Source organism: Aedes aegypti, chromosome 1 (genome assembly GCF_002204515.2).
Source record: "Aedes aegypti strain LVP_AGWG chromosome 1, AaegL5.0 Primary Assembly, whole genome shotgun sequence".
Taxonomy (NCBI): domain Eukaryota; kingdom Metazoa; phylum Arthropoda; class Insecta; order Diptera; family Culicidae; genus Aedes; species Aedes aegypti.
Genome location: NC_035107.1, coordinates 56,366,255 through 56,388,395, shown reverse-complemented (window position 1 = coordinate 56,388,395; position 22,141 = coordinate 56,366,255). Strand labels below are relative to the sequence as shown.

Here is a 22,141-nt window from a genome sequence, read left to right as displayed (position 1 = left end):
GCATTAAGATTGGTTGGAAATCTTCAGAAATATGACCATTTCCGTAAAACTGGTTCTTGAAAGCATGGTCAGTCATGTTTGTATTTCCAATCATGTTAATATTATACGGAGCAATATCCAAGCGGACACTAACCTTAAAAATGATGATTCCTGCAGCATATTCAGAACCATTAGATGCACAGACTACACTATAGAAGGTTCCAAGTACCCTGGGGGAAGTGGTCAATTAGGAACATATCCGGAACCATATCAATATGGGCATCAAACTTCATGAATTTTAAAGGTTATGCTTTCCGAAGCATTTCCAGCATCACCGGCTGCCATGACCACTTTATAGTAGATTCCAGGTGCCCCGGGGAATGTGGCCGATTCGGAACATGTCCGTTCATCTGTTTAGAATCACATTCTACCATAAACAGTAAGATCCATGGGACTTGGAAAATGGCAATCATTTTCAGAACCACATGATGTAATAACCACTCTATAGTAGATTCCAGGGGCTCCTAGAGATGTGGCCAATTCGAAACATGACCTCATCCCCCAGGGCCCATGGAACCTACTATACAGTGGTCGTATAAATAAGTTGCGCTGTAAATACTTCTATTAGCTTCACCTTCAAAAATCTTGATGTTTATACCCATATTGATGTGTTTTCGGGCATGTTTTGAATTGGCCACATCCCCCGGGGCACCTGGAACCTACTATAAAGTGGTCATGGCAGCCGGTGATGCTGGAAATGCTTCGGAAAGCATAACCTTTGAAAATCATGAAGTTTGATGCCTATATTGATATGGTTCCGGATATGTTCCTAATTGACCACTTCCCCCTGGAACCTTATATAGAGTGGTCTGTGCATCTAATGGTTCTGAATACGCTGCAGGAAACATCATTTTTAAGGTTGCTGTCCGCTTGGATGTAGCTCCGGATAATATTTACATGATTTGAAATACAAACATGACTGACCATGCTTTCCGGAACCAGTTTTACGAAAATGGTCATATTTCTGAAGATTTCCAACCCATCTTAATGCGTCCAGTGGCATTCAACTTCCTATTAGTTCTAGTTTCTAGGAAAATTGCAAACATCTATCTAACTTTACACCGCACAAAAATACAAGCGATAGAAAAAATGACATTTGGACATGACCTCAGAAAATCCGGAACATCTCCGGTGTCCAGTGGCAAATATGCATGGCCCAGAAAGTTCCTAAAACTGGACCAAATTTGCCGTCGACTGCTTCCAGATGCATCCAATTTCATCCATTTTTCATAAAGTTATAAGCATTTGAATTTGGGCAAAATTTTGCCTATCTCAATCATTTTGCCTATCCCCTGTATATGTTAACTCTCTAATACCCAACCCCGCCTTTAGACGGGGTACACTTTGCAATTTTGTGTATTTTTTTGTAGCTCGGAAATCAAAATGATTTTATTTTTGGCTTAAACCTCGGCTCATAACACGCATATAAGGGAAGTTTTTTATGGCTTTTGAAACTTTTTTGTATTTTTGAAAAATGTTTGAAAAATTGTTTTCTTATATAACCTACAAATGCCTGGGGTTAATTTAACGTGTAATATACAAAATCGTATCTCTAATATTTTTCTACAATCAACCTATCATGGAAGAAGAGCCTGATGGTATTGAAATAATTTCAAACCTTTTTTTCCGTTAGTTATACGGAAAATAAAATATGCTCCAGAAAAAAAAAATATACAGTTGTGTTCAGAATAATAGTAGTGAAAGCCGATTTTCATACAAAATGCTCAAATTTGGCATGCTGTAACTTTGTTTTTATATGAGCGATCGGCATGAAATTTTGGCAGTGAACTACAAATATGCTCAATTTCATTATCACAAAATTTGAAAATTTTCACACTACCGGCTAAAAAGTTAAGCACCAGGTGAAATCGCTCAAAATAATAGAAGTTTTTCTTTTGTAAATTTTCGTTCAGCAACAATTTAGTAAAAAATTGTATTGTCTATACATTTAAAGCTTGGGTGGAAATGGTTGAAACGATGTGTAAAGAAAAATTCTAAAACTCAAAATTATTAAAACTACTATTATTTTGAGCGATTTCACCTGGTGCTTAACTTTTTAGCCGGTAGTGTGAAAATTTTCAAATTTTGTGATAATGAATTTGAGCATGTTTGTAGTTCACTGCCAAAATTGCTTGCCAATTGCTCATATGGAAACACAGTTACAGCATGCCAAAGTTGAGCATTTTGTGTGAAAATCGGCTTTCACTACTACTATTCTGAACACAACTGTATTTTCAAAAGTACCGTAAAAATGTATTTTTTTATTATTGCCAAAAATCAGTAATCAGGAGAGGTTTCAAGAAAAAATGAAAAAGGATAGGGATGTTCAAAAAAAAAATATAAAAATCAAAAATAGAAATTCATAAATTTGCAAATAAAAATAAATCATTGCCCAAAACGTTTTAAGAACGATTTTAGATAACGAAAAATGATATTTAGATTGAAAATAAAAATTTGGGTATTAGAGGATTAAAAAGTATCTCATGAAAAGTGATCTATTTAACTTTCATTAGATAGATATTATAAACTTTCCATATCAATTAATGTGAGTGTATGTAAAAAGCTACTGTTGAACAAACATGTGGCCACAATATTGTAGAAAATTGTCAGAGTTCATAGGAGAAATTCTTGCTAATTTTATGTCACTGAACGCTAGTGTATGCTAAAACTAGAGGGTGGTCCGAGTTTTGTCTCATATTTCCTTTGGAACACAAAGCAAACTTAGTGTCACGGTATAGAGGAAGATTGTAGGATCATGTGGTGACTGGCGAGAAGAGCACACGTGATAGAGACAAACAATCTCTGACTTACTGTTCATTCCCAATATCAGTCATCGATCGATAGAATTGTTCGTGTGATTGCCATCAGTATACGAGTACATTGAAGCCTTCTGTATTTTGCCTGAGTTGGTACCAAAGCCCAAAGAGGCAGCTTTTTTCCAGCAGAGAAGTTTGGCAAAATGCAGGACGCTTCGATGCTTACTGACTCTACGATGGCTGGCTCAATTTTCACCACCTAATAACATTTCAATCTGTCGCTCCCTCGCAACGCCTATCCACCATTTGAAAAAATCTTTTGCAGACTCCCTTTCCCTTTGACTCAGGGCAGACAATCATCAGATAAAAATAAAAATAAACATCGTCATCCTTAGCCGAGTAGTCGCGGCTACAAAGCAAAGCCATGCTGGAGATGTCTGGGTTCGATTCCCGGTCGATCCAGAATCTTTTCGTAATGGAAATTTCCTTGACAAAAAAAAAAAAATAGCGTGACGTAATATGTGTAGTATCCCCGATTAGAATGAAATTTTCACAACTCGTTAGAAAAAACGTGAATTTTGACATACAGTATTGGACAAAACATTTGCAACTTTTTTGATTTTCCATAAAAAATGACCAACTTTGGTAAGCTATATCTCAGCTATTTATGGACCGATTTGAATGAAATTTTGGCAAAACATCAGACATAACTTGAATTTTAACATATATTTTTGAGTGATTTTTACAATCACAAGGTCAAAAGCAGTAACGGTTTGACTAAAGTGAATTTTTCGACGATTTTTTATAAATGACATAACTAAATATTTTGAAAGAATAGCTTCATGGTATCTTCAGCAAAGTTATACCTGTTAACGAGATGAACAAGTTTGCTGAAGACAAATTTTGTGTGGAGCTATCAGATTTTGAGATAAATTGTTTTGAATTTTTCGTCGAAAATTACACTTTAGTCAATCCGTTATAACTTATAAACTCGTGATTGGAAAAATTATACAAAAATATATGTTAAAATTCAAGATATATCTGATGTTCTGTGAAAACTTCATTCAAATCGGTTCATAAATAACTGAGATCTAGCTCACCAAAGTTGGTCATTTTGTATGGAAAATCGAAAAAGTTGCAAATGTTTTGTCCAATACTGTATATTTTGAGTGATTTCTTTAAATACGAGTTTGAAAGCAGTAATAATTGGATGAAGTAAATATTTTGATAAAATTACTGATGACGGTTTTTAGGTTAATGAGGATCAGTGGACAGTAGCTAATGTATGCCAATAGTACCTACAAGCTAAAGGTAATTTATACTAGAATAATTTTGATGATTAAGAAGATGCTAACAATCCAAGAGATAATAAATTTTAAGGATCTGATTTTCACAATGCTTCCTTTTCTCAGAAGCAAGGGAATATGGGTATTTTTCAAAAACTATCACGTCACAATACTAATAAAAAACAGTGTTAATGTGGGCACCATAGCCTTGTCCGTCTGAGTATTGGTCCTGGTAGAGGGGAAACTTGGCAAAAGCCAGACCGAGGGTTCAGCCTTGACAAGTTAAGCTGTCAGGCAGCTCCAACTGAATACCATACAAAAAAAAATCTTGCTTCTTTTTATCGTGACCGAGGTCGATTTTCGAATTTAAGTGTATATGCCAATCGACTATCGGTATTAAAAATCATAAAACACATTTTAACTGCTTTTATATTGTTTTTGGCTTTACATTCCGTCTGAAACAGAGCCTGTTTCTCAAAAGTGTTTTATATATTCCACAATTACCAAGACTACATTTCATATAGCTTTGCCATTTGCTCACACTATTCTTCTTTCTTCTTATTTCCAGAAATGGACAGTTATGTTACGTTGGCCAACGTTAACAACCTGATCAACACAAACCACAAAAGTGACTCAAAATCGTTAAATGTCGATCCGAAACCTCCACCGAACGTAGATTCCGATGATCCGGAAGATAATCTATCCCCAGCCCAACCACCTGTTTCATCATGCCCGATCGAAACGGTGCCTACTGCAACCTCCACCGCTGCTCCAAAATCACATTGCAACTCAGCGGCGAAAGCCCCCCTCCCGCACAAACTGATCGATCCCAGTCTGCAGCAGATTCCGACGGAGGAACTGCTCGGATCGGTCACCACCTTTTACCCGAGCGGTGACGCCGAGTGCGGTCATGCCCTGCGGACCAGCGCCCGGGTCATCCACAAGATGCGAATGGATTCCATTCGGGGCAGTACGCCACCTCCCGGGGACAAGAAAGAGGGCGGCACCGGTGCAGCGGGAGGCAAAGGTGGGGCGGGGACCGGTGCCGGATGTCAGTCTAAAACGCCCAACCAACAGAAACCGGTCCGGGTGGTTTGGGGCAATCAGGACAAAAACCTGTTCTTCGAAGCACTGAACGAGTGCGGAAAGGATTTCGAAGGGATTGTGAACTACTTGAACACGAAGAAGCGCCGGAAGGAGGGGAATAACGATATGGTGTTCAAGGTGAAGGATGTTAGGCATCTGTACTATCAGTTCAACCAGAAGGTGAGCAAGTATTTGCACTTTTCTGATGAGGTGAAGAAGGAAGCACAGGAATTGTACGGGTTGATCAACTACGGTGAAATGCGGAAGAAGGTTCCGTTTCAGAACAAGAAGTACTTCCACAAACTGAAGGATCTGGTTTACAAGGGAGCGGTTATGATTCGGGAGAAGGGTCGGAATATTAGGATTAAGACTCCGTCTTGCCGAGCGCTGAGGAAGCTCAATCAACTGGAAGAGTGGCAGGAGGAAATCCGGTTGCCTCCACGTGTGGACGTGTTCATGAAACCGGCCACGGTTGCAGCGTGGGGTCGAGTCCAAACGTTGGCGCAGAATCCCCGGGTGAGGATCTCGGTAACGCTGCAGAAGAGGGTGTCGACGTTGCTGCAACTACTGCAAGCAAAATGGCGACATCAGGATGTTCGGTTGATGGAGAGAGTATCGAGCTTGAAGACCACCAATATGGTGGCTTCTTCGAAGACAGCTCGCCAGAAAGCGGGTCATGAACTGGAACTGTGCACTAGGATGGCCGTCGAGACGGCGGACGACGAAGGACTGAAGATCATGCGATTGACGCCGTCGAAAGACGCGGTCATTCACAGGCCGATGGTAAATCTCACGGAGTTTCTGAGCAGTTACAGTATTTGTTTGAACTCCTACGAACAAAGGATCGGAGCCAAGGTTCGAGGGGAGGCGTTGTGCGCGGAGAAGTTGAATAGCGTCAAGGAGAAGATGGGAGCAAACTCGAAACGGCAACGACATGACAGCAATTCGGAGAAGCACAGTCCCGATGGGAAGAAGGTTAAAACCGAGACCAAGGAGATTAAGGAGGAGAAGCTGGTTGATGGCGGTGTGGTCACAAGTTTGTCGGATGTGTTGAAGTCCCCAAACGCTTCCTGCGAGATGATGGAGACATCGAAGGAAATCGATGGAAGCGATTGCGAAGGTAATCCAACGGGTGTTGTTGGCGACACACCTGATTTAAAAAGTCCGGAATCAGACGATTTAATGAAATTGTCGGGGGTCAGTAGGATAAAGCAGGAGCCTGATTCGACGCATGGTGACAACTCGAATGACGGAATCCTATCGGAAAACGAGCAGCCAAAGCAAATAAAAATGGAGGAAGCACCAGCAGGAAACGAGCCAACGGCCAATCACGAAGATCTCATCAAAACGACAGTGAAACGGAAAGAACCACGGGAGAAATGTAGCAAGCGAAAGGACTCGAAAGCGGGTGCGGGAGGGATAAACAATTCGCATTTTCGTCCGATGATCTCCGAGGAGACGATTCAGAAGATCCGCGAAGGTTGGACCGTTCAGAGCGTGGGGGATATTACGGTGGGGGACTTGTACATAATGTTCGGCGAGGAGAATAAGCTTCATTTGGAGTATCTGTGGGAGATGCCCAAGGAGCCCAAGGTTGAAGTGGCGGCGGCAGTTGCGGCGGAAACTAGCGATACGGTGGACGGGTTACAGCCGGATCGAGTGGACCAAGCACAGCAATATCCCGAGGGAAGTTTTACGCCCGTTCTGAGCAATAATTTCACGATGAGCCTCAGTGGGCGTTTGAAGCAGCTGCTACAGATTGCCCAGCTGAATGAAAAAACGGGTAAACGGCGATGTCCGTGTGGCCACGTTTGCGATCGACGAAATAAGGTTTGTCAGCATGTGATAATAGATTGGCTGTTTAAATGATTCATCAAATTTTCTCTTCATTACAGATTGCGGATACGCTGAACAGTGCGGCAATTTTGAACGATCAACTGCTGTTCAAACAACCGATGGTGCCAACCCGGACGAATTCTGGAGCCACGCTGGCCAACTGTAACGTAAGTTTCAAATGCATTTTGAAAACCAGTCCATGCTGGATGATTAGAATTGCTGCAAACCGTTTGTCGGATGTTGTAACATGTTGCGATTAACGTGCATCGGAATACATATACGGTATACCTTCGGATCAATAATGCCATTTACGAGCCAAATAGCGATTTGTTTTTCGCGGAGTGGAGTTTGTTGTTGGACTTGACCAATGGCTTGTTATTGTTGTTATGGTCGCATGATAAAGAACAACCGCGATGCATCATGGGTTTTGCTATGATCATTGGATTTTCATCCATAGGTCCTTCTCAACTGCAAAAATCCATCGTGAAGTCACTTACTACCCCGAAGTCGACGGCCTCGTCCGAGTTCTCTGTTGAATATCATCTTTATTTGTCAACGTTATTATTTGAATCTTTATTTGTTTTACTTCCGGCATACGGGCAATTTGATCAGTTCAACGCAGTCTGTCGTGTTTTCTTCTTCTTTCTGGCGTTACGTCCCAACTGGGACGAAGCTTGCTTCCCAGATTAGTGTTCTTAAGAGCACTTCCACATTCATTAACTGAGAGCTTTCTTTGCCGATTGACCATTTTTGCATGTGTATATCGTGTGGCAGGTACGAAGATACTCTATGCCCTGGGAATCGAGAAAACTTCCTTTACGAAAAGATCCTCGACCAGCGGGATTCGAACCCACGACCCTCAGCATGGCCGTGCTGAATAGCTGCGCGTTTACCGCTACGGCTATCTGGGCCCGTGTTTTATATGTGATAAATAGTATCCCTCCTGGATTAGAAGGAGGTAGTTTCTGCTGTGGTGACTAATAATAATGCATCTGAGGGTGGCCGAACAATTGCAGTGGACCGAACCGTCAAGCAAGGGGACTCAATTATTTTATTCGTTCACCGAGAAAAATATCATATAAGAATGAGTCTGCAGGTTACAGACGAGACACGGAATTTATCTAGGGTTTGATTCGTTATTCATCAAATTCTAGGAAATCAGTTTGGAATCCACCGTCGAAAGACTTCTCGAGCGGCATTATGTTGTTTAAAGTAATTGGCGCACTTCAATCGATGCTCTTTCTGTACAAATTGCAATGAGACTATCCAACCAACTAAATAGGTAGTTGTTCTTCATCCTTTATTTTCTGAATGATACGGGCAGCTGCTCACTTATGTGTTTGATAAACTTGGCCGGGAGCTCATCATTCCCAGCAGTCTTGTTGTTCTTCAACCCTTCAATCGCCTTCTTGACCCTCATCTTGCGTCTGAATCCATGTCTGAAATTGCTGTTTCCACCTGCGGCCACTTTCGTTCATCCGTCATGAACAGCTTTAATGCCGCTATGCTCTCCCAGATAAATCACTTAGTCAATGAAAACGGATGCAGCTTGGATCTTTGCTTCGTCAGTACCCAGAATGAAGCATTTTAAACCCCACTACCAGCAGCTTCATTTTTTTACTACTAAAAATATATTCAAATCGCTATAACTTTTTTGTTTCTCAATATTTTATTTATTTATTATCGTCAATCAAAGTAGACTACATGTTAACACTTAAATCTATATACTGCTATATCTTACAGAGTTAAAGTATATTCTTAGGTTACTACGCGACATTGTTAAGTCTATTGTTTCGCAATGTTGATTATATAAACTCATCATTCGGTTTAGAGGAGAAAATTTTGCATAATTAGTACGACGGTGATTAATAAAAAACAAGTTACGATTCCTCAATTGCCGGGAAGGAGTATAAAAATTTAAACTGTTTAATAGGTTAGGAGAATCAATACGATGCGAAACAATATCGTTCACGAATGAAACCATAGCGAATTCGCGGCGCTTTTTCAATGTCTGAATATCAATGAGCATGCATCTTGATTCATAAGATGGAAGAGGGAAGGATGTCCAGCCCAATTTACGAAGAGCATATAACAGAAATTGCTTTTGAACTGATTCAAGACGTTCTTCATGCGTCTTCATAAAAGGAGACCATACAATACTACAATATTCTAATATAGACCTCACGTAAGCGACGTACAAAGTTTTAATAGTGTATGGATCATTAAAGTTAGAACCAAAGCGTTTGATAAAACCAAGCATATTTGTTGCTTTATGTATAATGGTGTTGTAATGATCGATAAAAGTGAGTTTTGAGTCTAAAATTACGCCTAAATCTCTGACCCTATCGCATTTTTCAACGATTTGATTTCCTAAAACTACAGTTGTTTCTTCTGTGTTTCGCTTTCTGCTAAAAGTAATTAAATTACATTTTTTAACATTTAACTGAAGTAGGCTTTTACTACACCATTCATCAAAAATAGATATTTCACTCAGATAGATATCAATGTCGTTAGCATACTTGATTTCCATGAATAACTTCATATCGTCGGCATAGATAAGAATATTTATATGCTTAAGAATGTAGGAAATATCATTTACATATAATATGAAAAGAAGAGGTCCTAGATGTGAGCCTTGAGGAACTCCTGATGTAACTTGGATAGGATTCGATTTTTTACCATTATATCTCACTATTTGTTGCCGATTTGTTAAATATGATTGTATCCAGTTTAAAGATGGTTTATCAAATCCTATTTTTTCTAACTTGAAGAGTAACATAGAGATATCAATGCGGTCAAATGCTTTGCTGAAATCAGTATACAGAGCCTCTACATAGTTACCATTGTCCATAGCATTCAAAGTATAATTGGTGAATTCTAGTAAATTTGTAGAAGTGGAACGGCCTTTAAAAAATCCATGTTGTGCATTTGTAATTCTGTTCCTTAATTGCCCAAACAATTTTCTATTAACAATGGATTCAAAGAGCTTTGGAATACAGGAAATTATAGCAATTCCACGATAATTACGAATATCAGTTTTCTTCCCTGATTTGTAAATAGGTACTAAGAATGATTTCTTCCAGATTTTAGGAAATTTGCCGGATTTTAGTGACATATTGAACAGCCAAAACAAAGGAGATGTTAATTCAACAGCAAGCTTCTTCATAAATACTGGAGGGATTTCATCAGGTCCTGCACTTTTTGTGGCATCCAATCCTTTCAAGCCTGATAAGATGTCTTGTACACTTATCTGGTGCACACTAATATCATTTGAGGGGGCAGGGAAGAATGAAAAATAATTTTGGTCCCGATCCTCTTCTGAAAATGTCGTATAGATTTCTTGGAAAAACGTTGAAAAGAGGTGGCAAATTTCTTCCGGGTTGTTAGCGTCTTTATCGTCCAGTTGCATTTTTGATGGTAGATTGTTTGATTTTAATTTTGTTTTAGTATAATTAAAGAAACTTCTTGGGCATGACTTTATATCGCTCTCAATTTTTCTATTATACTCTTCAAGTGCAGAATTTATAGCAATGTTCAACTGTTCACATAAGTCCAGGTATTTCTGCATATTATCATCACTTCCATGTTTTTTATAAATTTTGTGAGCCTTTTGCTTTCGATTTTTTAAATTCCTGATATTTCTATTGAACCAGATGGGATTTTTTGAATTACCAAAAAGTTTTTTCCTTTTCAGAGGTACCTCTTCACGAATAATTTCCATTAGTAAACTGTAAAATATATCAACAGCTTTTTCGACATTATTTTCTTCTCTGATCAGTGATTGCCAGTCAATTAAGTTTATTCTATTTTTTATGTTTTCATAATTTGCATTATCGTATTCATAGATATCCTCATATTCGCACACTGTGGGTCTGCAGTTATTGTGAATAAATAATGAGTATTCCAGTGCTGTATGAAATGCTTCATTTTTCCACAAGGGTGCAATACTTTCAGTAACGTAGAAATCTTCTTGGATGTTTGTCAATAGAAAGTCAAGGTAACAATTTTGCCGATTTTTTACATGATTAATTTGGTTCAAGCCCAAAATTGCAATTTTGTCGAAAATTAATTGTAACGTTTCATTTTCCCCGACCACTGGAAGCATGATGCCCTCATTTTCAAAATCAGGAATGAAGTCAGCATTGCGTTGGTTGAAGTCACCATATATGTGTACTTTCACCTCAGGGGGAAGACCAGATATGATATCTTCAGCATTTTTGAAAAAGGAGTCGTAGGCATGTTTGTTGGCATGATCAGGTGGAAAGTACACTGATGCAAATACATGTTTTTCGTTTTCTATATTTACTTTCACCCAAACATGTTCAAACTCTTTGAATTTCGAAGAACAAATAATTTCAGAATTAAATTTTGAAGAGACTGCAATGAGGACCCCTCCTCCTGATATTCTTTGTGACATAAGAAAATCGCGATCGTCTCTAAAAACGTTATAATCACATCCGAAAACTTCTTCGCTTTTTATGGATTCGTCCCAACTTGTTTCTGTGCCTAATATGATCGAAAAAGATGACGCTAATATGTTTTTATGGATTTGCTTGATTTTTGAAGATCCTCTCATACGATTGAAATTCTGACAATAAACAAGAGCCTCGGAAGCTTTTGGAAGGTCTACATCATGCCTTGCATTATCAGATTCATTTAAGTGTTCATCATTTAAATTTATACAATTCCTATCACAACTCGAATGGTTGCCGCAGTCATTTGAGCCTTCGTCATAGCCTAAATTATTAGCAATACATTCATTGCGTGTTAAGATACTAATATTACCTTCCTCTGTGAAGTGCGTCAATTCAGGCAAAAACACTGGCAGGAGCACCTTCCATTCAAACGTGCTGGTGCGGCATTTGTTCGGTGTGGCGTATTCGGTTGTCTGTCGCTAGGGTACGGGTTCAGCACTTCTCCTCTCTGGAATGCTATGGTTGGACGATACGAAGTGGGAGGTGGTCTCGAAAATCTTTCCTTCGCTACTGCTAGTAATTCTATGTCTAGAAGAGGAGTATTTGTTCTGAAGTCAATATCTCCTGCGGCATTAGTATTGCTACGGTTGTAACAGTTCCTACTGGTATTTCTCTGATGGATGATGGAACATCTGTTGTAGCTCGGCTCATTGTAGTTTCTTCCATTAGCGGTGGTTGGACGCGGGTGACTTTTATTCATATATTTAGTCCTTGCGGGTTGTTGTGTGTTTTGTGGCAATCTGTTTCGCCTTTTACGTTTTTGCTTGGCCTTTTCAGCCAGTTTTTGCTGCCGCTCGCGATGCATTTTGCGCGCATCATATGAAGTCCAATCGGCCTTCCATATTTTTTTGTCACCTAATAAACGCCATCCTGAAGTATCTTCGGACTTTTCCATTTCAACTTCTAAACTAGGATACGCCTCATGTGTCAACGGTTCAATGCTTTTTGTAGACAATATGTTTGCTGACCATGCTTTCAGCTCGTCGACAATATCCACAAATAAATTTGGGTTCATACTTGCAGACGTTGTGGCGGCCATGTCCAATTGCAGCTGATTTATTTGACATAGATCGTCATTTATGTTCCGCAGCTCAGTGGATACATCGGACTTAAATGATGTTAACGTATTTGTCAAATAATCATTGTTTTTCTGGGCAACTATGTCAAGAACCGTCGTTATGTGATTTTTTATAGTTGCAACGCTTCCAGCCAAGCTACTTGACTTGTTAATAATAGCCAGCTCATTTTTTATTGCAGACATCAGAATCTCAAGTCCTTCAAAAGCTTCGTTGATTATGCTTGGTTTTTCATTATTTAAATTGAAGCGATGCAACACTTCTGTATTAGCATGGAGCTGCTCTGTTAGAAGTTTATGCTCTTCATTCAGCTTTTTTATGTCCAATTTTGCTTGTACGAGTTCTTGGCAAGACTCACAGCAAGGCAAAACATATGAGGTGAAGTCAATCAATTTTCTATCTTTCCTCCTCAATGAACTCCGCTGCACCGTAACACCGATACACGCGGCGTGGAATTTACGTGGACACCCCGCACATGTCCACAATACCGAGTCGGCAGAAGCGTCCAAAGCACAAATTTCGCAGTTCATGACGTACGCAAAAAATAGAATAATTAAAACAAAATCGAGTCGCGCGCGGGTTTCAGCGAATAAAAAACACGTCTACTTTGATTGACGATTTAAATGCATTGCACCATTTTTTCACAAGACCTCAAAAAACTCTTCAAGTCTAAGGATACATGTCGATATTAATCATTGACTATCTAGTTTTGAAGATATTCCAATGTTCCTTGGGGGTCCGACATTCTCCATATAAAATGTATTTGGCGGCCATTTTGTTTTTGGTCAATTTATCAAAAATATAAAATGTGTGCTATATAATGCCAGGTAAGAAGGAGCTACTCTGAAAAATCATACAAATTCAGTATTCTTGGAGAAATCGAAAAATTACGATATGAGGTTTTTAGAGTTTTCAAGATCTTTATTTGTCCAGGGTGGTGCCAGGAACATAAATGCTCATTACTAAAAGACGGCTGCACCAAAATACTTCATTTTTTCACAACATACTCGCAATAATGTATTATTCCGAGGAGTGAATATCCGAATACGATGAAAATTCTGTAGCCTGAGATATTTACGTGGGTTATGGTTACGCGTCGGTCCCCCAAGGAATTTTGGAATAACTTCGGATTCAGATGACCAATGATAAATATCGACACATATTCTAAAACTAGAAGAGTTTTTTGAGAGCTTGTGAAAAAATGGTGCAAAAATAAAGAGAAACAAAAAAGTTATCGCGATTTGAATATTTTTTTAGCGGTAAAAAATGAAGCTGTCGGTAGAGGGGTTCATTTCGGTGGCCCCATGCCCACTAGTTAAGAATGTCCCTCATCACCCTCCATTGATTATTTCCGTCGATAGAACCCTCCTCGTCAATTGCGTCGATCGTCCAGCAACTGTATCTCATGATTTCCAGAAGGCCGACCACCAATACTATGGAAGTGTTGAGCAGCATTGACTGGGATAATGTTCTGGATCGTAACAAAGTTGATACTGCTGCTTTAACCTCTTCATATGTCTTGGCATATACCATATACCATTGAGGCACGTCCCAAAAAGAGTGCATCAAGTTTCGCGACTTCCTCCAACAATTGAAAAGGCCTCAAATCCAAAATGTAAACAAATCGGTTTTCTGCTGATTTTAGTGTATAAGAGGCTATTCTTACTAAAACATACAATAATCCTTTAAAAATATGCATAAAAGTTGAAAAAATAACATTTTTCTAGAAGGCCCCATCTCATCGCAAATGCGGCCTTTTCTCAAAAAGGCCTCATTTCTATATCTGACGGAAACCGAGTTGAGGCCTATTAAACAAACATCAAAATTGCATGATGTAAAAGTGATGCGTGCATTTTTAGGACAGCGGGTATGGGATAGTGAGCGTGTAGTGCATTTTGGTTGTATTAGAAATGTGGTAGTGATAGCAATGATATGCAGCAAAAAGCACCCTACTGAGGGTCAATACTCAGTATGTGTGGATTCATGCGTACTGTGGGCGGAGTAATGCAGTCTATCGAAGCGAGAGAATTATCGTTATTGTAAATTTTTCTGGAAAAGAATTGCTACAGGACTGGAAGGGCAGGCGCGATTTGCAGTTGCTGTTTAATGAAAAAAATAAATAAATGTGAAATGTAAATGAAGCTTTGAGCAAATCCGCAAGCATAGTGTTAGTTGTGCGTGAGATTGGAGTATCAGCCTTTAGAAGATAGTGAAGATATGCCTCATTAGGAAACATTAATGAGAAGTGCCATTTAATTTGGAAGTCGTAGCAAATACAACGACTTGACTTGAACATTTTGGCTCACTATTAACAAACCGGAGAGCAGCTTTCAACGGTTCCAGCTAATTTGGTGAGATATTTCCACATTCTACCACATATACTTATTTTATTCATAATACATACATTATTTTATTGATTATATTTCTAATATATGCATTTGGGTTGGGTGGGACCATCAGGGCACCCGATTGAAACGAGATGGATAGAAAGAGTGAAACTGTCAACTTCCTATCGCTAACATTTCGTGGAAAAAGGGCGGGCTCTTCGCCCCATCTATTGGGTCTTTCTGGCAAGCAAGGGCTTGATTGTACGACTGTTTGTGTGAACTTACTTTTGGAAGGAGATTCTTTTTTCCCTGCGGGTTTCGTGTAAGTGTATCTGCTTACGGGTCCGCATTCGTTTTTGACCCTTCAAACAGGAGTATGATTGAACATAAAGAGTTATACAGTCTTGAACAAATTGTTTTGTTGGAATAGACCATTGCTACCGGTGGATACCTTGCTCCAATAGAAGGTAGCTCATATCATTATCATTAAACAAACATCAAAATTGCAATGTAGATTGCGAAAAACGTTCCAAATTCACTAAGTAGATGCAGGTTATACTACTGTATTTTGTATCATTTTACCAAATAAAACCTGTGTCAGCCTGTCTGTACTTCACAATTTATCAACAAAAACACGATTTGGTTTCAATTGCATGATAAATAACGTTCAATTGCAATATTATTTCAATTTAACCAATATTTCCGTACATTTTCTCGACGATATACTCGCGTAGCACATACATAATGTTCATGGATGACGAAGGATTCAATCAATCACACATTTCATCGACCGCACAAATATTCTCTTTTTGTAGGGATCTCCATGTACCTTACTTCACCACTTAACACTCTTCTACGCTTCTATTTTCTTATTTCATCATCAATTTTTAATGATTTTCAAAAGGCCACATCTGAAGATGATGAAAAAAACAAGCCACAACTAGAAGGCCTCAACACATTTTAGAGTAAACAAAGGCGTCAACTCACAGGCCTCATCAGCGTCGGTCGGCGTCTATGGGCATAAATCGAAAGGGCTCAAAAGCTTTTGGTGAAATAAAAGCCTCATTTTCTTCAACTCGTTTTATTAGTAGAATTTTTGCCTAAAATGACAGTAATGAATATTCATTGCTATAAATCAATTTGTTCAGCGATTTTCTGCACAATAAAAAAATACACAATGCTTAAATTGGTCGCCGTTAAGTCAGAGGGGACCAAGTACAAAACTTGGAAAAATTGGATTATTCTCTCGTTAGATGCGAAATTACCTTACCTACGTTACACTTTGATCAGATTTGAAGAATGCTGTAAACTGCAAGAGATATGTAATAAATTTACTTTGGATGATCAATAAAAATCGATTACACTTACACTTTGATCAGATTTGAAGAATGCTGTAAACTGCAAGAGATATGTAATAAATTTACTTTGGATGATCAATAAAAATCGATAAAAGTGTGCAGTCAGAGTGGACCAAGTGCTAATTACCATAACAGCGAAAATGATCAGTGCGATGAGGAATGCGAGGAAATGAAAAACATTTTAGGAGATTTGTCAAAATTTTCGACATCGAATCATTCTTCTACTTATCCATCAGTAGAAATTCATAAATATTACTTAATTCGATGCATTTGATTTTAATTTTTGACCATTTACCATATTCGGATGGGTGGTCAGAAATTACAACAAATTCTGTGCAGACAGAGCGGACCAAGTGTTAAAAAGCAATAAAATGTTTGATTATTGCATTTTTTTTACTAAATGTTAGAGTTCGATAGAAGTTTATGGTAGTACTATGGTGTATGTATGGCATGTCCTAGGACCCGTTTATTGGACCAGCATATTTTGGTCGGTACTCAAGATTTTCACTTGGTCCACTCTGACTGAACGCGTATTTGAATATTTCTGGTCTTCAATGCTCTGACCCTGCGAAACCTTAATTTTCAAGCTATCGTAATGCCACTGATTTCGGTATTTACTATATGGATTATTTAAGAATTTACGATACTGGGGTCGAAGGGTCTTGATAATCTGTTCATCTTAGAGATATGCACCCAATTTGACCATGCAAGTATTAAATGATTGTTATTTTCTAAGAAATTGTTCAGTCAGAGTGAACCAACTCACTGAACGGTGGTCTTTAGTTCAGTCAGAGTGGACCAAGTACACATAGTCCATCAAAAAATCGTTCTATTAAAGATTTGGATTATGATTTTTCATGATTATCACTTCACATTATATTGTTTAAAAGTAACACAAAGACGTGTAGGAATATTGAACCAAAATTTAAACAAGTTCAAAAATTACAGAGTTTTTGGCGTTAAGTCCCAACTGGGACAAAGTCTGCTTCTCAGATTAGTGTTCTTATGAGCACTTCCACAGTTATTAACTGAGAGCTTTCTTTGCCGAATGACTATTTTTGCATGTGTATATCGTATGGCAGGTACGAAGATACTCTATGCCATGGGAATCGAGAAAATTTCCATTACGAAAAGATCCTCGACGAGCGGGATTCGAACCCACGACCCTCAGCATGGCCAAACTGAATAGCTGCGCGTTTACCGCTACGGCTATCTGGGCCCCTTGGGCGGAAGAAGTACGGGCTGCTATTTTCAATGTAGAACGGGTTCCTCTACTCAGGAAATTTGCCAGCTATTCGCAGAGAAGTTCTCCATGGTTTTCAGCAGCCATGAAGTTTCACATGCAGCCAGAAATGTTCCTTTGAACAACCAAGCATTAGGTGCAATCGAAATAGACGTTGGAATGATCTCAAAAGCAGCAACGCAATTGAAAGCGTCCAACAATTCTGGACCTGATGGAGTTCCGTTCATACTCCTAAAGAAACACATCGCCGGCTTGTTGATCCCCCTTGTTTTTTTTATTTAGTTCGTCACTCTCGAGCGGCATATTTCCTTCTAACTGGAAGATTTATTTATTTTATTTATTCTTCGTCTTCGGCCCAGAGTTGCTCGCTGTCACTATCAATGCTTTAAATTTGCTGATTTGTACAGGTCGACTGCGATACAAATCGGATCATTCCATATCACATCAACATCATGCTGTCTACTCCATCACCAGTGCATTGATGGCGATAGACTATGGATGTCACTGATGGGTTAAGTTTAACCTTAAATTAAGCAGTCAAAATGGCAATTTATTAGTACGATATTTTTGACAGTGTTTCAGATAGATTGAAACTATATGTTGGTCACTGAAAAACATTAATAGCATGGATAATTACCACGTGATCACTCATTCTGCAATGATTATGATCTAGAGTGCGATGTCGCACTCTCTCCAGTGCGATGTCGCAGCGACTCTCCAGTGTAAAAATCTGGATGAGGTCACCGATGCAGCGGAGGTCTCGGCTGCCCTCAAAGAGCAGTGTGACATCGACGTAGCCAGTAAGGCCATCCACCTTAGAAAGGGCCCGCAGGGCACCCAGGTGGCGGCGATCAGGCTGCCGGTCGCAGAGGCCAACAAAGCGAAGAACTTGGGCATACTCAAGGTAGGCTGGTCGGTTTGCCGGCTGAGCATACAACAGCCTCCTGAAGTTTGCTTCAAGTGTTTCGGGAAGGGCCATAAGTCGTGGAATTGCAATGGTCCCGACAGAAGTAAGATGTGCAGAAAATGCGGCGCCATAGGGCAAGCGATTGTAAGCAAATCGCTAAGTGCCTAATATGTGTCGACAGAGCAGACAACGGACACTTAACGGGCGGACCCAAATGTCCGGGCACAAGCGGAGTATCAAAGCAGCCAAAACGGAAGTAACACAGTTAAATTTAAACCACTGTGATGCAGCCCAGCAGCTGCTTTGGCAGTCAGTCTCGGAAACCAAGACTGACGTGGTGTTATTATCGGACCCATACCGCATACCAGCCAACAACGGGAACTGGGTGGCGGATAGGTCTCAACAGCTAGCAGCTATAGGGACGACAGGACGATACCCAATCCAAGAAGTAGTCTCTAGCTCAAATGACGGTTTTGCGATAGCAAAAATCAACGGCGTGTTCTATTGCAGTTGTTACGCGCCCCTAAGGTGGTCGATTGAGGAATTTTCCCACATGGTTGACAGGATGATGGCCGAACTAGCTAATCGGAAGCCAGTAGTGATAGCTGGCGACTTTAATGCATGGGCAGTGGTGTGGGGTAGCCGCTGCACCAATCAAAGAGGCCAGCTATTGTTGGAATCCCTGGCCGCATTAAATGTAGAGCTGGCAAATGTGGGTACAGTGAGTACCTTCCGCAGAAATGGTGCAGAATCGATCATCGACGTGACGTTTTGTAGTCCTAACCTTTTAGGTACCATGAACTGGCGCGTTGATGACGGTTATACTCATAGCGATCATCAATCGATTCGCTATAGTATAATACCAGGCGGGCAGAAGGCAGCGCGATGTAACTCGACCCAAGCCCGAGGATGGAAAACAGCGCGCTTCGACGGCGAAGTATTCACTGAAGCCCTGAGGCGCGAACGAAACACTCTGGACCTAAACGGTGAAGAGCTAGTTGCTATGATATCACGAGCGTGTGATGCTTCCATGCCGAGAAAAGCCCCTCCTAGAGAGAACAGGCCGCCAGTGTATTGGTGGTGCGAATCAATTGCAAATCTTCGAGCAATCTGCCTTCGGGCTAGACGAAGAATGCAACGCGCACGCACAGAAGCACAAAGAGAGGAACGCGGTGCAGCATTCAGAGAGGCAAAGTTGGCTCTCAAAAAGGAAATCAAGAGTCGAAAACGGGCATGCTTTGAAAGTCTATGCGAGAGTGCCAATTCTAGTCCATGGGGTGACGCCTACAGAGTGGTAATGGCTAAGACCAAAGGAGCCATAGCGCCCCAAGAGAAATCGCCCGAGTTGCTGCGATCGATAATCGATGTACTCTTCCCGCACCATCCCATAAGCCCATGGCCCCCAGCGCCGTATGCGGCAGATGAAGAAGAAGAAGTGGCGAGAGTGACGAACGAAGAGCTGACAGAAGTCGTGAAATCATTCGCGTCAAACAAGGCACCGGGACCCGATGGTATCCCGAATGTTGCCTTAAAAGCGGCAGTGAACACGGATCCGGACATGTTCAGAACCACGATGCAACGCTGCATTGATCAAGGAATCTTCCCGGATGTATGGAAGCGACAGAAATTGGTGCTACTACCAAAGGCGGGGAAACCACCAGGTGACCCGTCGGCGTATAGACCTATCTGTCTACTAGATACGACGGGCAAGTTATTGGAGAGGTTGATTCTCAACAGACTAGTACCGTATACGGAGAGTGCGGACGGCCTGTCCAACAACCAGTTTGGATTCAGAAAAGGTAAATCTACTCTGGACGCCATCCAGTCGGTCGTTCAAACAGCTGAGGTGGCAATCGAGCATAAAAGGAGCGGCATCCGTTACTGCGCGGTTGTCACTCTGGATGTGAAGAATGCGTTCAACAGCGCAAGCTGGGAAGCAATAGCACACGCGCTTCACCGCCTCAAGGTACCGGTGCAGTTGTGTAAGCTTCTAGAAAGCTATTTTGATGGTAGGATTCTACTGTATGACACAGAGGAGGGGCAGAAAAGCGTTCGAATTACCGCGGGAGTACCTCAAGGTTCAATCCTGGGCCCGCTGTTATGGAATGCGATGTACGATGACGTACTGAGGCTGCCCCTTCCGACGGGTGTTAAGATTGTTGGCTTCGCCGATGATATTACCCTAGTGGTCTATGGTGAATCGATGGAGGAAGTAGAGTTGACAGCAGCGCACTCTATTTCCCTGGTTGAGGAATGGATGAAGTCTAGGAAACTAGGACTGGCCCGTCACAAGACTGAGGTGGTGGTGGTCAACAACCGCAAGTCCGAGCAACGGGCGCTTATCTCGGTAGGTGATTGCACCATAGAGTCCAAGCGATCCCTTAGGCATCTTGGGGTAATGATCGATGACAAGCTGAGCTTCGCTAGCCACGTTGAATATGCCTGTAAAAGGGCATCTACGGCTATAGCGGCGCTTTCGAGGATGATGTCTAACAGCTCTGCTGTAATTGCCAGCAAACGCAAACTGCTGGCAAGCGTGGCGCTATCCATACTAAGGTATGGAGGACCAATCTGGTCAAAAGCGCTTAGAACGAACAGAAACCTAAAGCGGTTGGAAAGCACGTACAGGATAATGTGCTTAAGAGTAGCAAGTGCATACCGGACGGTATCTAAAGAGGCCGTGTGCATCATAGCCGGGATGACGCCCATCGGGCTCATCATCAAGGAAGATGTTCAATGCTTCAACCAAAGGGGTACCAGAGGAGTCCGCGACACGTGTAAAGAGGAAACGCTCAGAAGCTGGCAGCAGGAATGGGATAACTCCACTAAGGGTAGATGGACCCATCGACTAATACCAAATGTGTCAGATTGGTATGGTAGAAGCCATGGGGAAGTGAACTTCCACCTGACGCAGTTTCTGTCAGGACATGGTTGCTATAGACAGTACCTGCATAGGTTCGGGCACTCAGAATCTCCTGCGTGCCCCAATTGTGCTGGTGTAGAGGAAACAGCGGAGCATGTCGTGTTCGATTGACCCCGTTTCATTGTTGTGAGAGGTCGCATGCTCACTACATGCGGAGGGGACACGTCCCCCGACAATATTATAGAGAGAATGTGTGCGGATGCCGAGTGCTGGAATGCAGTAACTACGGCTGTCACTCACATTATGTTAGAATTGCAGCGTCTATGGCGCGCCGACCAAGAGTTGGCTGCAGAGGATTAGCCCTGCCGAGGCTGGTCCCTTGTAACATTGTTTAAGTCGGCTAGGAGAAGCAGTTTGCCTAGGCTACTTCTGCTACACGTGTTGTGCTATATGCACTGGTCCCTTCCCGAAGAAATACCGTAAGGTGGTTCCGGGGAGATGAGGGTCTGAGTCCAAGGGTCATGTCGATGCACTGTTCACCACTTGAGCAATTCTAAATGAATTGCTCATGCACAGTGCATAGGCTGGTTTTAGCGGGTCGTCGTTGGTGCGTCATCCCCGCATTCCCTGAGTTATCTTCTCAGGGGATCTGTTTGCAGATTTCCCCCTTGTAAAAAAAAAAAAAACGTGCGATGTCGCATCACTGCTGTTGGTTGTCAAATCAAATTGATATTGATAGCTTGCAAGTGATATTGATAGTTTTAGACCATCAGCCATCAGCTGATATGGTTGATATTAAGCAACTCTGCTTCGGCCTTAGCCGTCAAGACTATGCTATTCTAGACTATATTCTTAATCCTACTAACAAATACATTTTTACTTATATCAA

At 41.0% G+C, this 22,141-nt stretch overlaps 1 protein-coding gene across 1 annotated transcript in view; it reads left to right on the top strand.

Moving 5' to 3' along the window:
- Positions 1-22,141, top strand: part of LOC5564969 (protein cramped) — a 51,054-nt gene that overhangs the window by 24,518 nt on the left and 4,395 nt on the right. Inside the window, exons 2-3 of the mRNA XM_021855038.1 lie at positions 4,650-6,997; positions 7,063-7,170. Coding sequence (XP_021710730.1) covers positions 4,652-6,997; positions 7,063-7,170 — 2,454 coding nt within the window. The 5' untranslated portion in view covers positions 4,650-4,651. The remainder of the gene's footprint in view (positions 1-4,649; positions 6,998-7,062; positions 7,171-22,141) is intronic.